Source organism: Haliotis rubra, unplaced genomic scaffold, assembly GCF_003918875.1.
Source record: "Haliotis rubra isolate DU_JTF1 unplaced genomic scaffold, ASM391887v1 Scf211, whole genome shotgun sequence".
Taxonomy (NCBI): Eukaryota; Metazoa; Mollusca; class Gastropoda; order Lepetellida; family Haliotidae; genus Haliotis; species Haliotis rubra.
Genome location: NW_025766126.1, coordinates 615,725 through 634,969, shown reverse-complemented (window position 1 = coordinate 634,969; position 19,245 = coordinate 615,725). Strand labels below are relative to the sequence as shown.

At 42.6% G+C, this 19,245-nt stretch overlaps 1 protein-coding gene across 1 annotated transcript; it reads right to left on the bottom strand.

Moving 5' to 3' along the window:
- Nucleotides 1-6,222: 6,222 nt before the first annotated feature.
- Nucleotides 6,223-9,837, bottom strand: LOC124276689 (tubulin alpha-1A chain-like). The gene is made up of 3 exons (XM_046712337.1): nucleotides 9,679-9,837; nucleotides 7,571-7,793; nucleotides 6,223-7,401 (listed from the first exon to the last, which is right to left on the bottom strand). Exons 1-3 carry the CDS (start codon nucleotides 9,679-9,681, stop codon nucleotides 6,272-6,274), a joined length of 1,356 nt encoding a protein of 451 aa, XP_046568293.1. The 5' UTR covers nucleotides 9,682-9,837; the 3' UTR covers nucleotides 6,223-6,271.
- Between the last annotated feature and the right edge of the window lie 9,408 nt (nucleotides 9,838-19,245).

Here is a 19,245-nt window from a genome sequence, read left to right as displayed (position 1 = left end):
AAAGATATTTCATTTAAATATTTGGGTTTATGTAAGAAAGTATTTATAGTTCAATATTTTCGTCATTATTTAATGTGATAAGGTATATTAAATGAATAACTACCATTAAATATTTTACCATTAAACAGTTATTAGATACTACTCAACTTTTCATGAGGATACTCATATATGACATATAAGAAGTTGTATGTATCATGGAAAGTTAAAAACATCCCTATCAACGTTGGAGTAGTATGGTATCAAGAATGCCCGTCAAGTGTAACCGAAAGGTGTAATAACTATATATATGTGTTCAGACTTAGGTTCTTAAAGATACAACTATTCATGATATGTCATATTTTGATGTAAATAAATCATTTACAAAATCTCTTGTTGTGTTTTTTAAGAGGAGGGCATGTGAATACATGTTGATTTGACACCACCTGCAGCACCGGCTAAATAAATTCAAGAATTAACATAAGTGAACAGAGATACGGTGAGATGTTGACATTAAGACAGATTGTGTTATTGAGTTAGAGGGGGATTCTCTTCTTTGAAACCTAGTGAGAAGGCATGATATTCAGTCAGTCAGTCAGTGAGGGAGTGAGTGAGTGAGTGCCACCAACACAAGAAACCCCAACGCCACCACTACAAAACCCAACACCACCACAAGACCAAGATGTCCCACCACCACCACTACAAGAGACCCCTCCACTACAAGAGACCCCACCACCAGTACAAGAGACCCCAACACCACCACTACAAGAGACCCCTCCACTACAAGAGCTCTCACCACAACCACTACAAGTTGGTTGAGAAGCTGGTGGTTGTTGACAGCGGTACTATGTTATCCCACACGTGTTCGATGGGTGACAAGTCTTGACTGTGACTTGGTGACGGTAAGGTGGCTATGTTCTCCTGTCACAATACGTGCTCTCTGTGCTCTTACGGTGTCCTATTGATACACTAAACGACACCCATATTGGCGTGCAAATAGCACCTAGTGTGGCTCCAGGATGTTGTCTTGGTAGTACTGCCCAGTGCCATGTCCATGAACAAGATGTAAAAGTGTTCTGCCAATCACAGGGATCCCCTCCCACGCCATTACTTAGCCACCCCAAAACGATCGTTCAGTCGAACGTTAACAGCTTGAAAATACTCTGTCGTGCCTGTCAAGGAAGTCCGAAGTGTGTCTTGATTCATCCGAAAACATAACATTTCCAAAACGACTATTGGCCCAGCGCTATCACTCTTGACACCAACGACGTCTTGCATTAATCTGTCGGTCCATCAATCGTGAGACAACGGGCGTCGGGCATCAAGGTTCTATCTGTGTAGCCGATTACGAATCGTCTGTCCACTCACTCTAAAATAGGCAGTTTGGCATGGTTTCCTAACATAGTCGTTGTATGGAAACGGTCTTGTGCGACAGATCGACGTCTGTCCTCAACGTTATTTGTCTGTCGATATCTTGAATGTTATCTGCTAATTAGTGACTGTGAAACGTTAAGACTTCGTCTTCTTCGTACTTCCTGCAAGCCAATTTCACTCAGCCGTTCCTGACGTAACCGACACTGATGTCTTCAGTTTAAAACAGTATCAGAACAAAATTCAGTCTGGATTTGATCACTGAAATATACAACGACACACTGACACGTTTCACTGTAAAATTCAAGTTCTACCCCGACCATCTTGCAGGAAATTAGCATGTTTGCACGAAATTCATCAAACGTTGTGAATGGAATAATCGTTTTCCAGAATCCATAAACAACCATATCACTTGGTTCGCAAATACTATCACCCCGCAACTGAATATCCCCTACTGTCTAGATAGTATAATGTATTTTAACTGAATCATAAGTAACACATAAAAGAATACGTGATATTCGTCTTCTATACCTTGATCACACGAAGGACAGTTTCCCCGCATATACCATATTTTGGCCTCCTACCGTCATTATTTCTCTACGAGGATTCTCCTACTCTTTACTTGACTAAAATAGCTTCGAAGCTTTAATTATTTATTTTTAAATCACGTTCCTGTTTCTAACAAACATTTATATTCCCTATGAAGGTTATATCTTGAACAGTTATATGGGTAATTACCCATTTTTGATAAAACATATTTACAGCATAATTCTTCAAAATACCTCCTATTATTCTGTCTCTGTTTGTGACAACCACACAAATCGAAACCCATTGGAGAAGAGTACATATCTAACATATGAGGACCGCTGCATCTGTTGTACATCATCCTACCCCTATATCTCTATAATGTGTATTAATATCATATTGTCCCATCTTCATCCGGTTACATGTACGCAGTTTTACAGTAATAGAGCACAGTCTGAGTTTGGAACGTGTGTCAACATTCTATCCAGTGGACAACATTTATATGGACCTGGACCATTATGTGCAGATTTGGGGACACTTCCTTCAAGTGAGGACTGCCTCCGTGGTGTAGTGGTTAGAGCGTCCGCCCGGAGAGCGGAAGGTCGCAGGTTCGATCCCAGATCGTGTCATACCAAAAGACGTTAAAATATGGTACTTGTTGGTCCTGCCTGGCGCTCGGCATTAATTGGTACAGCAAGGATTGGTCGGCTCGGAGTCAGTATAATGTGTCTGACTGGGGTATTCATGCTTCACTGCGGCATGGTATCTCACTATAAAACCAATTTAAGTCTGGGCTAGTACAAGCAGCCGCACATACACATACACACGCATGTACGTCGTCACATGAGCGAAATATTCTCAAGCACGACGTAAAACCCACTTTCACTTCACCTCACCTTGTTCAAGTGAGTGAATATGGTTTTAAGCCGCTTTTAGCACTATTCCAGCAATATCACGGTGGGGGACACCAGAAATGGGCTTCACACATTGTACCCATCGAACCCGGGTCTTCGATGCGTACGCTTTAACCATCAAGTGATGATCATATGTAATGAGCACATATACAGCAACTGGCCACTGTGTTAGTGAAGTCTACTGCCCAGTTCTATCAGTGTGAGCTGTGCTGGGTGGTGTGAGAAATGGTACACATTGGGCTTTGTCGTCTATTTGTACGATAAACTGGAAGATGTGTTGAAACATTTTACAAAAATAACCACATATGGTCACAAAGAACCTTGCAGGAACTTGTATGGAAGACTAATTATTTCATTCGAAAATAGTTGAAGATGATTTCCGGTATGCATCTCCAATTTGTCCAGAAAGATCCAATCAGGATGAAACTTGAATTGCGGATGTAAGTAATTACAGGACATGTCTGTGGCTACATCGGGTATCTAGTCAGACTGTGGCCGCGGGAAACATCTGGATGATGTATTGAACTGTGCTCCGGTTTAACGTCATATTCAGCAATATTTCCGGTGTATGGCGGCGTCCTTTAAATAATACGAAATGGTCCCGACAATCCACCGGTTGATATTATGAGCACCGACTCATGCTGTCAGGGTTCCGTGTTTGGTACTAATGCCTTCAATGTTTCTACTTTTGTTCTCACCCCAGACCCCAGTCGTTTGATATTGCTAAAACCCGCGTCAAACTAAACTCACTCTTAACCCAAATCAGCTGTAACCAAGCTACGCGTCGGTGGGGTAGCCTAGTGGTTAAAGCGTTCACTCGTCACGCCGAAAGCCCGGGTTCGATTCCCCACATGGGTTCAATGTGTGAAGCCCATTTCAAGTGTCCCCCGCCGTGATATTGCTGGAATATTGCTAAAAGCGGAGTAAAACCAAACTCTCTCACTCACTACAACCAATCAATAATATTTGTATGAGTTGCCAATATTTTCCCCATGACTATATTTATGTACATTTTATTCACATTGTCAAACCTTCTAACCACCAAGGACAGGACAAGTAGAAGAACGGGACATGATTACTTTATCTGCGAACACCTGGTGTCATGATCGAGATTCGGTGACCCAGTCATGACTGGTATGGTTCCCTTTACCCCTTGTGGAAACTTTCGGGAGATATTCGAGCTTTATACCTGGTGTTGCCGTTTTGAATTTAAATACCCATGGGACATATACCATAAGGAGTCATGACCGCGAGTCGTACAAATATTCACTCCATAAGACCCGTGAAAGTCCGGGTTAAAATATTGGCCTTCAGTAACCCATGCTTGTCGTAAGAGGCGACTAACGGGATCGGGTGGTCAGGCTCACTGACTTGGTTGACACATGTCATCGGTTCCCAATTGCACAGATCGATGCTCATGCTGTTGATCACTGGATTGTCTGGTCCAGACTCGATTATTTACAGACCGCCGCCATATAGCTGGAATATTGCTGACTGCGGCGTAAAACCTAACTCACTCACTCCATAAAGTTGTGGTGCGTATTGTAACCCTATCTGAATGAGGAAAGGTTTGGGCTTGACAGTGGCAATTGATGATGTATTTTACCAGCGCTTCAACAAATATGCATGGTGTACACTCCTGACTGCTTGAACTGTATTGTCACGGTAATAGTATCGGCCATTGCAACCAAGGCATGGGGGCAGTTCCACAGACTGTCAGTCTACAATCTGATCTTATACGTCTGCATTAGGTGTCTCATTGGAGTCAAAGATCGGATTAAAATTTGATTGACAAATTGTCAACCTCGTGGCGCCGTAGGCTCGCAGCTTACCCTGAAACTGACGAGGCCAATCCACTGTTTTATTTATTTCAGTGTGCACCAAAGAAAAGTTCATACTTTGGACATATTTGAAATTAAAATGGTGAAGTATTATTTGAACCGTACTCCGGGCATGGAATAAGTGTGACACCAGACGATAAAGGTTCCACAAAGCCGTTCTCCCCGAGATCCTATATCCGCCTTGGATCGATAAGCATGATGACATGAAACATACTATATGACAAAAATAATATATCTACTATCATTACCAACCTAGGGCATAAAATAAGCGCCAGTCTGTTGTCCTCGTTTCTGGCCTACACCTTGCAATTAGCGCCCGAATGTAATTCATGTGAAAATGTCGCAATAGAGGAGTGAGTGAGTTTAGTTTTACGCCGCACTCAGCAATATTCCAGCTATACGGCGGCGGTCTGTAAATAATCGAGTCAATCCAGTGATCAACAGCATGAGCATCGATCTGCGTTTGGGAACCGATGACATGTGTAAACCAAGCCAGCGAGCCTGACCACCCGTTAGTCGCCTCTTGCAAGCATGGGTTGCTGAAGATCAATTTTAACCCGGGTCTTCACGGGTCGCAATGGAGGAAGTGTCTACTGATAGTGGGGAAGTAATTTTCCACTGAATCCCAATGCTGAGACCATTAAACAGTTACTATGTCTTGACATCACGGAGGTTTACTGTACTCTTACAATGATCTGACCGCCTCCGTGGTGTAGTGGTTAGAGCGTCCGCCCGGAGGTCGCGGGTTCGATCCCCACCGCGTCATACCAAAAGACGTTAAAATATGGTACTTGTTGGTCCCTGCCTGGCGCTCGGCATTAATGGGTACAACAAGGACTGGTCGGCTCGGAGTCAGTATAATGTGTCTGAGTGGGGTATTCATGCTTCACTGCGGCATGGTATCTCAGTGGGCTAGCACTATAAAACCAGCTTAAGTCTGGGCTAGTACAAGCAGCCGCACATACACATACACACGCATGCACGTCGTCATATGAGCGAAATATTCTCAAGCACGACATTAAACACACTTTCACCTCACCTCTTACAATGATCTTCATTGGTCCTTACAGAGTACCAAAGCACATGGTTCAGTAACAGAAACTTATATATTATGTTATGGAGTCATTCATTCAGTGTGTATGCAACATGTGAAATGACAAATCACTTCATGTCATTTAGAATAATCTTCAGACCACGTGGCGGCTTTGGGTTGAAGCATAAATCTACACCCATGACACACGAGACACTTGAATAATGGGGTTTTTAAGAAGGAAAGGGAGTATGACGGATTTACTACTTTGAGACACAGAGACATGGACACTTCTTCAATACGATCTGGGAACTAGAATTTAAATTTAAGCACAGAGAACCCATGAAGTTCAACTGTTGAATATAGTCTGATGTTGGTCCGGTAGCAGATTTTAACCGAACTAGCGTTTACGTCAACCTCAGGTAACCTCGTTGATCGCTAACACTTAATGAGTTCTATGCGTAGCATATATGCTTTCCTCATTCAGATTAAGGCCGGTGATCTACTTCTGTTACTTTTATGTGTTGATGTGTAAAAACATATGCCATAAACAAGAACGGATAGCTTTGGTTTATTTGTTTATTCAGCTCATCGTTATTCATGTGACAGATTGTTTAGTATTCCTCTCCTTCCTCCTCGCCCTCGCCCTCAACAGAGTCGACTCCAACCTCCTCGTAGTCCTTCTCCAGAGCAGCCAAATCCTCACGGGCCTCGGAGAACTCTCCTTCCTCCATACCCTCACCCACGTACCAGTGGACGAAGGCTCGCTTGGCGTACATCAGATCGAACTTGTGGTCAAGACGAGCCCAGGCCTCGGCGATGGCGGTGGTGTTGCTCAACATGCAGACGGCTCTCTGGACCTTGGCCAAGTCACCACCGGGAACAACTGTTGGTGGCTGGTAGTTGATGCCGACCTTGAAACCAGTGGGACACCAGTCGACGAACTGAATGGTCCTCTTGGTCTTGATGGTGGCGATGGCAGCGTTGACGTCCTTGGGGACGACGTCACCGCGGTACAGCATGCAGCAGGCCATGTATTTGCCATGACGGGGGTCACACTTGACCATCTGGTTGGCAGGCTCGAATGTAGCGTTGGTGATCTCGGACACAGAGAGCTGCTCGTGGTAGGCTTTCTCCGCAGAAATGACTGGGGCATAGGTAGCCAGAGGGAAGTGGATACGTGGGTAGGGCACCAAGTTGGTCTGGAACTCGGTCAGATCCACGTTCAGGGCACCGTCAAATCGGAGAGAGGCAGTGATGGAGCTGACAATCTGGCCTATCAGACGGTTCAGATTGGTGTATGTTGGTCGTTCAATGTCAAGGTTGCGGCGACAGATGTCGTAGATAGCCTCGTTGTCGACCATGAAGGCGCAGTCGGAGTGTTCCAGGGTGGTGTGGGTGGTCAAGATGGAGTTGTAGGGTTCAACTACGGCGGTAGACACCTGAGGGGCGGGGTAAACGGCGAACTCAAGCTTGGATTTCTTGCCATAGTCGACGGACAGTCTCTCCATCAACAGAGAAGTGAAGCCGGAGCCAGTACCGCCACCGAAGCTGTGGAAGATGAGGAAGCCCTGGAGTCCAGTGCACTGGTCAGCCAACTTCCTGATACGGTCAAGGACAAGATCGACGATCTCCTTGCCGATGGTGTAGTGACCACGGGCGTAGTTGTTGGCGGCGTCCTCCTTGCCGGTGATGAGCTGCTCGGGGTGGAACAGCTGACGGTAGGTGCCGGTACGGACCTCATCTGTGGAAGAAAAGTCCGGAAATCCATGAGAAGATATTGGCTGCTACAAAAACGCATTAAAAAGGTAATGGCAAAACTTTACTGTAAGATACATAACGAGATTTTTGGTGACCAACGCCTACAATTATGCATCACGTTTACTTTTCATTTGTTTTTAAAATTTCCTTACCGACAACAGTGGGCTCAAGGTCAACGAAGACGGCCCTGGGTACGTGTTTCCCAGCTCCAGTCTCGCTGAAGAAGGTGTTGAAGGAGTCGTCCCCACCCCCGATGGTCTTGTCTGAGGGCATCTGACCATCAGGCTGGATGCCATGCTCCAGACAATACAACTCCCAGCATGCATTGCCCATCTGGACTCCGGCCTGGCCGACGTGGACTGAAATACATTCCCTCTGAAAGCGAAATACTTGATAATAAAACATACTATCTATCTATCTAACAAACAAACAAACAAACAAACAAACAAACAAACAAACAAACAAACAAACAAATAATATGTTCCAATTTAAAATAGTTAATGTAAGAATAAAAAACCCAGATCATTGTTTATGAAAAATAAATAGTTATGTAACTATATTTTTCATAAACAATGATCTGTCTTTTCACTATATAGCCTATTATAAAACAGGACAAAACACGTCTGATTTAATCATTTCACTACGTAACACACACAGCCCAAAACAAGATCAGCTATGCGGGCTGTTCGTGTCAAGGTGCTCTGTAATTAAGCTTCTATTCAATTATTCACGATCAAACGACCCAATGCCTCCCAGTTCGGAATGAAATTAGTATAACTTTCCATTATGCCGACGTATATAATTAGTCCTTGGCCGACGGAGCTGTACTTAGATCAACCTTTGATCTGATTAGATATTGTGCGAACGGCTAAAATTCCCTTTGTTGTGAAAGAAGTGGTTTTCATTTCCTCGTCCCTAAGGCGACCCTTTCAGCCGTAGTAATGTAAGGCTTTCGGCATGGAGACGAAATCGCGTTATAGCTGACAGTTGCTGACCTCTGGGGACCGTGTCATGATAAATGATACACATTTTTGTGTAAACTATTTTTTAAGAGACATTTTGAAATGTAGCTTTTTTATAATGGTTACAAGGTAAGGAAAGTACCTGTTGAAATATCAATAAGTTAATGTCCCACATATGACATGATATAATTAACCGTATTTAAAGTTTTTAAAACATTTGAGAATACCCCTTACACACTGCACCTGACGGAAACTGTGGGTCAACTTGCAATGTGAGACTGCAAGTTTAAAACCGGTTTAAATGGATAGAAGAAAACCGACCCAAACCGATTAAATCCGGTTAGATTCAGCCGGAATTTGTAAATGACTACATGATGTGATGTCAATGTCGACTGAAGAGAAATATCGTAGACGGGTACGTACTGCTGTACATAGCGGCAGTAACGTGACACCTCCAATGTCCACGATCACTTGTGAACAAATATTGCTATAGCGAATGTATGTGGATTGTATTTAATATGTATGCGAAACGTCGACAATACACACACACACACACACACACCCGTACATAAACCAATAGTTTGACTCAGGTATTCAAATAGCGGACAGGTGTGTTAAACGGGATTTATTCAAACATGGCCAAACAAAGGCAACTGGGCGGGAAATACTATCATGGGGTACTTGAGGCGCACTTGCCAGAGCGACGTGGGACACAAAATATTTTATGACAACGCGAGACTTCAGATATTAGATTCTTGATGCAAAGTTATTTAAGTTGGCGAGGGAATTTTGAAATTTAGCCGTTAATCACACAGAGGTCACTAAAATTCTTAATTCACGGACCAATGGCCACAAGACGTCGATGTTGCCGTGTGATATAAAGAGTGAAATATTTAACATAACTGTATGCCCCATTTATCGATATTCAAAAGTACCAAGCTGGAGAACACGTAGCCGAGAGCCGCGATGCGGTCCTATACAGTCAAGACATGACCCCTCGGCTAGAGAACACGTGGAATAGATTTCACTGTTCAAAGAGGGGTGTGAAGTTTGGACCACTGTTGCTACAACGTAACAAGGACAGTGACTAGTTTCGTACAAAAGGGTTATAACCCAGGAAAGGCCATTACATTAGAATAACTGATTGACGTAATTTCCTTTAAAAATCACTTCTATATATCAATCGATACATGCTATCAGATTCGGCCTTTTTAACCTATTACCGATTGACCTGTCAAGTATAATAAATTACAGATTGTTATTTATATGAAACATCGGACAAAACATTGCATACTTACCATGTTTGGTTGTGTTGAGTTAACAAGGAAGGTAGAGGAAAGTTAACAAAGAGCTGTACTCTCACAGAGACCTTGAAGTGGCTGAAAGGAGAGAGGCTTGTGATCTAGGGCAAGGAAGGGCGCGCTTTTATCCTTGTCTTTGTTTACACTACGTATCGAGGGACAACCGGCATTACCGGTGATCACGTGACACGCGTTGCTCGGGATATTGGATCATGCGTTCTACCTGTTGCACGCAATCTCGCTCTGTTTGGGGCGAGTTAACCAGCGGTGTGCATTGATTGGTCTCACCTCATCATCTGTCACGGTGTGACGAACACTATTATTGGGGTATTTGCTGTGAGGAATTGTAGCAGCCGAAGATAATACATGTTGATGCCAGTTTTCCGACTCTCTTTGGTCTATTATCCTCTCACAGTTTCTGTAACCATAGCGACAAATTAACATGCATGTACTGTTGATTACACGGGAGCCTGGGCTGATTTAGATTGGACTTACCTTTAAACATGAGATGACATGCTGTGGTGTCTACAGTAATTACAACATTTCAGCACACGGATGCAGAGGAAGTTATACTGACGAACGTCGTATTGTCAAAGTAGAATTCAACAGACAGAGGTGTTTGAATTAGTTTGGTTGTAGAGGATATCTGTAAAATAGGCTCCAGTCCAGTGTTGTCTGTCAAATATGTCTATATTTCTGCTGGTTTGGAGGAGATATACAAAACACCTTGGCAATGTCTGTTTCACTCAAGACTCGTCACGTATTCAAACGATATTCTGATGAATGTAGACACAGATTAATTTTATTCAGTATTTCGGGTCTGAAGGCCTATAGAACAAGTACAATTGTTACAATTAAATGCACGTGGCGATGGTGACATTTCTTGCATTGAAAACGTGTTTTAGAGAAATTGCAATAGATTTCATATCATCAATATTCTTAGAATTTAACACACTGGACAGTATTTGTTTATCTCTTACAGGTGCTGATATAAATGATAGATACTTACTTCGTAGATCTGAATGCTTGGTACATACAAATATTGCAAATAGATTCGTTATCATCAATCAAAGCTCTGTTTGGTTTGCGTAAATAATTAATTCTAAAATCGTGAAAACCAATTCTACCTAAATTTACACAATTCCCGTGTTAACTATTTATCTTGTAGATTCATTATATGTAACTACGGCTCTAACAAAGATTTATGAGAAGAATATTGTTCTAAAAAGTTTGAATTATTTATTGACATAGACCATTTTTGGAAGCAAATGTCTTGAAGACGTTGCTTTAAATGTAGACACCCTTCTCAGACGACACAGGAAGGATTAGGCGAAACAGACGAATACATATACGAATAGACGTTCATGTGAACAAAAGCCCACACATGCACATTCAGAAAGATTGACACAACTCTACACAAAGATCCGTACTATAGGCAGACACATATGTACTTATCTATAGTCACATTTACACATGTACACAAACATAGGTCTACACAAAGATCCGTAGTATAGGCAGGCACATATGTACTTATCTATAGTCACATTTACACAAGTACACAAACATAGCTCTACACAAAGATCCGTAGTATAGGCAGACACATATGTACTTATCTATAGTCACATTTACACAAAGATCCGTAGTATAGTACATAAGCATAGCTCTACACAAAGATCCGTAGTATAGGCAGACACATATGTACTTATCTATAGTCACATTTACACAAGTACACAAACATAGCTCTACACAAAGATCCGTAGTATAGGCAGACACATATGTACTTATCTATAGTCACATTTACACATGTACACAAACATAGCTCTACACAAAGATCCGTAGTATAGGCAGACACATATGTACTTATCTATAGTCACATTTACACAAGTACACAAACATAGCTCTACACAAAGATCCGTAGTATAGGCAGACACATATGTACTTATCTATAGTCACATTTACACATGTACATAAACATAGCTCTACACAAAGATCCGTAGTATAGGCAGACACATATGTACTTATCTATAGTCACATTTACACAAGTACACAAACATAGTCCCACATAAACACACGCACTTATTCATTTATACATTTACATATAGACACACAAAGCACTATAATGCACATATATATTACGGAGACAACTGAACTATAAACAGCATAGTCTGACGGAAAAAGTGTTCTGTAATTGAGATAGTAAGAATCCCAGATATCTTGGTATTGTGCCCTTTTCAATAAATGTATGCGTTGTTGCGTTGAAGTCAGTTAATCACGGAATAGATTAAATCTCTTCACCTGATCTTATCTGATATAGCTCAACTAGTTGATTATTAATGGCGGGAGCTGCAATCGTCATGGCCAGCTCCTCAACCTAGAGGAGTGTGCTGGAGATTACATGTCTGTAGCTGCTACTTGGGTCAGTAGTAAAGCAGGCAATATACAGTAACGTTATATGAAGGTTATAAAACAAGAGAGTACCCTTTCACTAAAGTAAGGCTACTGTATAACAGATGAAATATAGGCTACCGTATAATGTAGGACAGGAGAGGTTTCCATATAACTTGTGACAGGAGAGGTTGCTATATAACTTGTGACAGGAGGGGTTGCCATATAACTTATGACAGGAGAGGTTGCCGTATAACTTGTGACAGGAGAGGTTGCCGTATAACGAGACAGGAGAGGTTGCCATATAACTTGTGACAGGAGAGGTTGCTATATAACTTTTGACAGGAGAGGTTGCCGTATACCTTGTGACAGGAGAGGTTGCCTTATAACTTGTGACAGGAGAGGTTGCCATATAAATTGTGACAGGAGAGGTTGCCATATAACTTGTTGCCGTATAACTTGTGACAGGAGAGGTTGCCTTATAACTTGTGACAGGAGAGGTTGCCGTATAACTTGTGACAGGAGAGGTTGCCGTATAACTTGTGACAGGAGAGGTTGCTATATAACGAGACAGGAGAGGTTGTCATATAACTTGTGACAGGAGAGGTTGCCGTATACCTTGTGACAGGAGAGGTTGCCTTATAACTTGTGACAGGAGAGGTTGCTATATAACTTGTGACAGGAGAGGTTGCCTTATAACTTGTGACAGGAGAGGAGAGTTGCCGTTATAACTTGTGACAGGAGAGGTTGCCGTATAACTTGTGACAGGAGAGGTTGCCGTATATAACTTGAGACAGGAGAGGTTGCTCATATAACTTGTGACAGGAGAGGTTGGATATAACTTGTGACAGGAGAGGTTGCCGTATACCTTGTGACAGGAGAGGTTGCCTTATAACTTGTGACAGGAGAGGTTGCTATATAACTTGTGACAGGAGAGGTTGCCATATAACTTGTTGCCATATAACTTGTGACAGGAGAGGTTGCCTTATAACCTGTGACAGGAGAGGTTGCTATATAACTTGTGACAGGAGAGGTTGCCATATAACTTGTGACAGGAGAGGTTGCCATATAACTTGTGACAGGAGAGGTTGCCGTATAACTTGTGACAGGAGAGGTTGCCATATAACTTGTGACAGGAGAGGTTACCGTATAACTTGTGACAGGAGAGGTTGGCGTATAACTTGTGACAGGAGAGGTTGCCGTATAACATGTGACAAGAGAGGTTGCCGTATAACATGTGACAGGAGAGGTTGCCGTATAACTTGTGACAGGTCAGGTTGCCATATAGCTTGTGACAGGAAAGGTTGCCGTATAACTTGTGACAGGAAAGGTTGCCGTATAACATGTGACAGGAGAGGTTGCCGTATAACGAGACAGGAGAGGTTGCCATATAACTTGTGACAGGAGAGGTTGCGATATAACTTGTGACAGGAGAGGTTGCCGTATACCTTGTGACAGGAGAGGTTGCCTTATAACTTGTGACAGGAGAGGTTGCTATATAACTTGTGACAGGAGAGGTTGCCATATAACTTGTTGCCGTATAACCTGTGACAGGAGAGGTTGCCTTATAACTTGTGACATGAGAGGTTGCTATATAACTTGTGACAGGAGAGGTTGCCATATAACTTGTGACAGGAGAGGTTACCGTATAACTTGTGACAGGAGAGGTTGCCGTATAACTTGTGACAGGAAAGGTTGCCGTATAACATGTGACAGGAGAGGTTGGCGCATAACATGTGACAGGAGAGGTTGCCGTATAACTTGTGACAGGTCAGGTTGCCATATAACTTGTGAAAGGAAAGGTTGCCGAATAACTTGTGACAGGAAAGGTTGCCGTTTAACTTGTGACAGCAGAGGTTGCTGTATAGCTTGTTACAGCAGAGATTGGCGTATAACTTTTGGCAGGAGAGGTTGCCGTATAACTTTTGACAGGAGAGGTTGGCGTATAATTTGTGACAGCAGAGGTTGGCGTTTAACTTTTGACAGGAGAGATTGGCGTATAACTTTTGACAGAAGAGGTTGACGTATAACTTTTGGCAGGAGAGGTTGGCGTATAACTTGTGACAGGAGAGGTTGGCGTTTAACTTTTGACAGGAGAGATTGGCGTATAACTTTGGACAGGAGAGGTTGACGTATAACTTGTGACAGGAGAGGTTGGCGTATAAGTTGTGACAGGAGAGGTTGGCGTATAACCTTTGACAGCAGAGGTTGGCGTTTAACTTGTGACAGGTGAGGTTGGCGTATAACATGTGACAGGAGAGGTTGGCGTATAACTTGTGACAGGAGAGGTTGGCGTATAACCTTTGACAGCAGAGGTTGGCGTATAACTTTCGACAGGAGAGGTTGGCGTATAACTTGTGACAGGAGAGGTTGCCGTATAACATGTGACAGGAGAGGTTGGCGTATAACCTTTGACAGGAGAGGTTGGCGTATAACTTGTGACAGGTGAGGCTGGCGTATAACATGTGACAGGAGAGGTTGGCGTATAACTTGTGACAGGAGAGGTTGGCGTATAACCTTTGACAGCAGAGGTTGGCGTATAACTTTCGACAGGAGAGGTTGGCGTATAACTTTTGACAGGAGAGGTTGCCGTATAACATGTGACAGGAGAGGTTGGCGTATGACCTGTGACAGGAGAGGTTGGCGTATAACTTGTGACAGGAGAGGTTGCCATATAACTTGTGACAGGAGAGGTTGGCGTATAACCTGTGACAGGAGAGGTTGGCGTATAACACAAGACAACGTTGGTTAGTGTATAACATAGACATCGTAGATCACTGTATAACTGAAAAGACACATATTACTGTTACACGAAATAACAAAGATCACCGCTTTGTTACAAATAACGCACGATATCCTGATGTGAGACTCAACGAAACCTCGATAGTTTTGACTGTATCGCTGCTCATCCCACCGTCCACAGGCTTGTCTCGTTTACGATTTATCAATGGCGATGGGATACAGTTTACCATTAGCATGGGAAGTGTTCTCAAACCAAAGTTGGAGCCATGTCATTAATGCTACTGCAGCATTCAAAACCTTGTTCCAAGGTACTGTTACCCAACTAATTTAACAGTGTTTTGGGTGGGTTGCCATAATTTCGAAAGACACCAGGTGTTCATTCTGTGGCCAGGCGTTCATGTTGCGGTAGTTACTTGTGTACGTACATGTACTACCCATAGTTCCGTGTCTGTCGCGTCATTATAAAGAATGTTACAAAGTAACGGTTTTTCTGACCATAGTTCTGGTTAAGCACCAAGTGTGAAGGAACAACGTGCAATCCAAAATGGATTTGTGCCATAGTTAATTTGATTTTTTTTTAGAGTTTCTCACACGAACTACCTATTGGAGAAATTGATTTTCTTGTTCACAGTGCTGTGTTAATTACTTCCAAGGAACGCAATGAAACTCTTAAACATCTGTACTGGAAACAGCCTAGTCACTATCACGCAACACGTTGGTAATGGCGTTGTCAAGTTACAGCTAACATAGGTACTAGTAGTCACAGGTGTTTGCTTGTTGGTTTGTTTGTTGTACCCAGCCTAATGTCAGCGATATGACGAGTCTGTCAGGACCAGAGAATCCAGTGATTGATATCATGAGCACCAGTCTACGCAACTGGGCTACAATGACATGCGTCAAGCAAGTCAGCGAGTTAGACCGCCCCGTTAGTCCCTGTTTACTGCCAACATTGTCTGATGATGATGAATGTACGTACATATTTTTAAATAATAGTATTTATATAATAATAGTCCATTTATATTACGCATTTATCCAGGCTCAAAGCGCTGACATGTTACCCCTGGTCAACGAGTACAGAACACTCCCTGTGGAGAATACAAGCGGTCGCCTGTCAGGCGCTCACGGTTCAAATTCAAATTACCATCGTATCATCGTTTCACAAAGCTCTCGTAGGCTAAGATGTCGTAACTTTTCTCGTAGCAATCGTCCCAACTATACTGTAGCTTACACTTACGACAGTCGTAGCGCTACGATAGCTTTGTGAGGTACCAAGGTACCCAATTTACTGCTGGGTGGACACAGGCAATTTTTAACCCACTTGCCTAAGGTGAGACCACATTTATCACATGTGCTTCGTTTTGGGGCAGGATTGAAGTCCTAGAAACTCTTAGGAGTCAAGCTCCCAAACACGGTCACCAATCCCAGGACTTCCCGCACCCAATGTTGCTTAACTTCAGCTCAATTGAATGAATGAATGACAATTTATATGTACAGTGCCTAATATCCAGGTTATTTCCTGCCCAGTGGCGCTTTACAGAAAAAAGTACACAATGATAAAGAGACAGTGATGCTTAAAAAGACAGTAAAAGCTAAAATGATGAATTGGTGTGTGTGTGTGTGTGTGTGTGTGTGTGTGTGTGTGTGTGTGTGTGTGTGTGTGTGTGTGTGTGTGTGTGTGTGTGTGTGTGTGTGTGTGTGTGTGTGTGTGTGTGTGTGTGTGTGTGTGTGTGTGTGTGTGTCCGAGGATTCAAAGCTGAAATATTGTCTGAATAGGTGTGTTTTAAGTTTTATTCTGGAATGAATCCCTTGATTTTTAATTTTGTGACCTGAGCTCTACGCACAGCACCACACACTGCCACAATGACTTTGATCCAAGAGCAAAACACAATCGACTCCATTTATGTTCGTTATAATTCCCGCATTTTAATTCAGCGAACTGGTCGTTACATGTTAGCCACGCCTACTGAGGGGAACTACTTTCATCACAGTGTACGGAATGTCGGGGGATGTAATATGATTTACAGTGAATTGCCTTTCTGCTCACCTGCATCATCTGGACATTATCAGGCCTAAATGATAACATCTTAACGCCATTAACTACAAAACAGTACTTGTCTTCTTTCAACTCAATGCACAAACTCCGGCCTCAATCCGTCTCAGATATACAAATTACATGGCTTCGGATTTCATTTCAAGTCGCACTTGCCAACTATATGTTTCAGTGTTTACGACCTAATGCTTGAATCGGGTTGCTAATGACCATATCATATGCACCAGCCGCTTTCTCCTTGGCCTATTTGTTCTGCAGGGGATTTATGCAGTTTGCATTTCCTTTTTTCTGTTAATACCTGCTTGAACCGGACAAAATGGACAGCATTCAGTTAGCATGTACATGTATGAGGGTGTCAGATATATATTTTTTTCTATCATCTTTATATTTCCGTACATTTTAAACCTTCTGAGACACACTTAACTTGCAGTGTTAATCTGTCGGAAAATGTCAGATGTGGGCAATCATATCTGTATGTTAATCTGAAGGAAATATGCATACAGTATATGTATACCTACAACTGCTCACTTAGTTATGAATACACCTGAGAGTATGTGATCGTTGTCACAGTACAGACACCGATATTACAATCCAGGCGTCTTCTATGGATTCCGCTTCACTTTACATCGTCCTTAACATATATGATTCTGAAACTGCAGCGATGAACACCTTGTCTGTTCTGTATCCAAACACACCTTTGTGTAGGCGCTGTGACGAAATACAGATTTGTTCTGTACAAGATACGTTTACAATACAACCCTTTCTGTAGGTGATGAGCTCTGTGCTCAAACCTTCAATACAACTTTGTACTGCAGCTGTCCTACAGCTTTCTAGTGTAGGTATGGAACTCAACTTATTCAAAGTACAGGAAGCATGCGTAACCCTAACATGCATCTCAGAGAAAACGACATTTTTAAGGTGTAGCAGTATATAAACTGCATGAGTGACAGCGACAGCGATAACAGCATGAACATAGCCAACCAATGAACAACATGAGTGAACATGATCACTATGTGTTTTGGAGAAACAGATGCGAACGTGTGTTTGGAGTTAAACAATAGATGATGTAGGGTACCTGTTTTATATCCAGTATGTAAAAGCCTCTATGGCGGCTGAGTGGGTTAGATCGCGGGCTTGGTGTACTTGCGGCGCCTCAACTCGTGGTTTACACTCCAGAAAGGACTGACTGACTGTCTGAGTTTGGTTTTACGCCGCTTTTAGAAATATTTCAGCAACATCACGGCGGGGGACACCAGAAATGGGCTTCACACATTGTACCCATGTGGGGATTCGAACCGGGTATTCGGCGTGACGATCCAGAAAGGAACACAAGTAACAAGAAGTGATAGAATGTGTACTGAACATAGAACGTCCAATCTCACATGTTTTATTGGTTACATTTGACCAGTTTCTTAAACACACAGTGTATGAATAGACGACGCAGTTGATTTGAACTTTGTAATGGTAACACTGTGTTTGGTATATGAGGAGGAAAATAACATTATCGACATGCACTAGGAATTTACGGCACCGACTAACACTTTATATCAGGTGCCGATAAATCGACGAGGCATGATCTTCATGAAGAGGTGGAATTAGCAGTGAAGGTACCGAGTCACGTATTGTGATTGACATCAAGTAGTCGTTCTGATCGCAGAGTTCACCGTGTTCTTCAGCAACTAAGCTGACCTTTGGGCACGTCGTGTTGTGTACAGTGGTCGTCAATGGCAACAGTCCACGCACAGTCAGAATCCTTCAGAAAGAAACGTATGGTTATTTGACAGTATTTAGGATCATATTGACACGAATAAGCTAGCACGTCAGATATTCCCTCGTGGCATGGTAAATAACGATGTGTGGTTTATCAGTCCTTATACAACGCTGTAGTGGTAATCTGCCTTACTATCGCCGGTATACCAGCAACGAGTAGCAGTTGTAGAGATGTACCGTATTTGTTCTAAAATGTGTGTATCTTGGTGTTTGGTGGACACCCCCGCCTCTGTTACCTTGAGAACCAACCTCCCATTGTTCGAGTTTGTTTTTGACTGAGACAACGCCCTAAATCGAAAGAAAATTTCTGTTAAAACTTGTGTAGATTTCCAGGTGGTTATAAATAAATGGTATTAATGCTTAGACCGTGAATGCTTAGAATCACATCAGCAGAAGTGGGAACATTATTGGTGCCCAAGGGGAGGCCTACTTCTTGTCTAAATGTCACATTGATGTTATCAATGACGAAGTCCGGAATCTCACATACTATTTTCTCATTAAACTTCAGATGACATTTACTTCCAGTTTTGACAAATTGTCCTGAACATAGATAGGGATGAATGTTCAGAGTCAATTACAGGCTCGGTGGATTTGAAGATTGGACCTCCGGCGTTTTA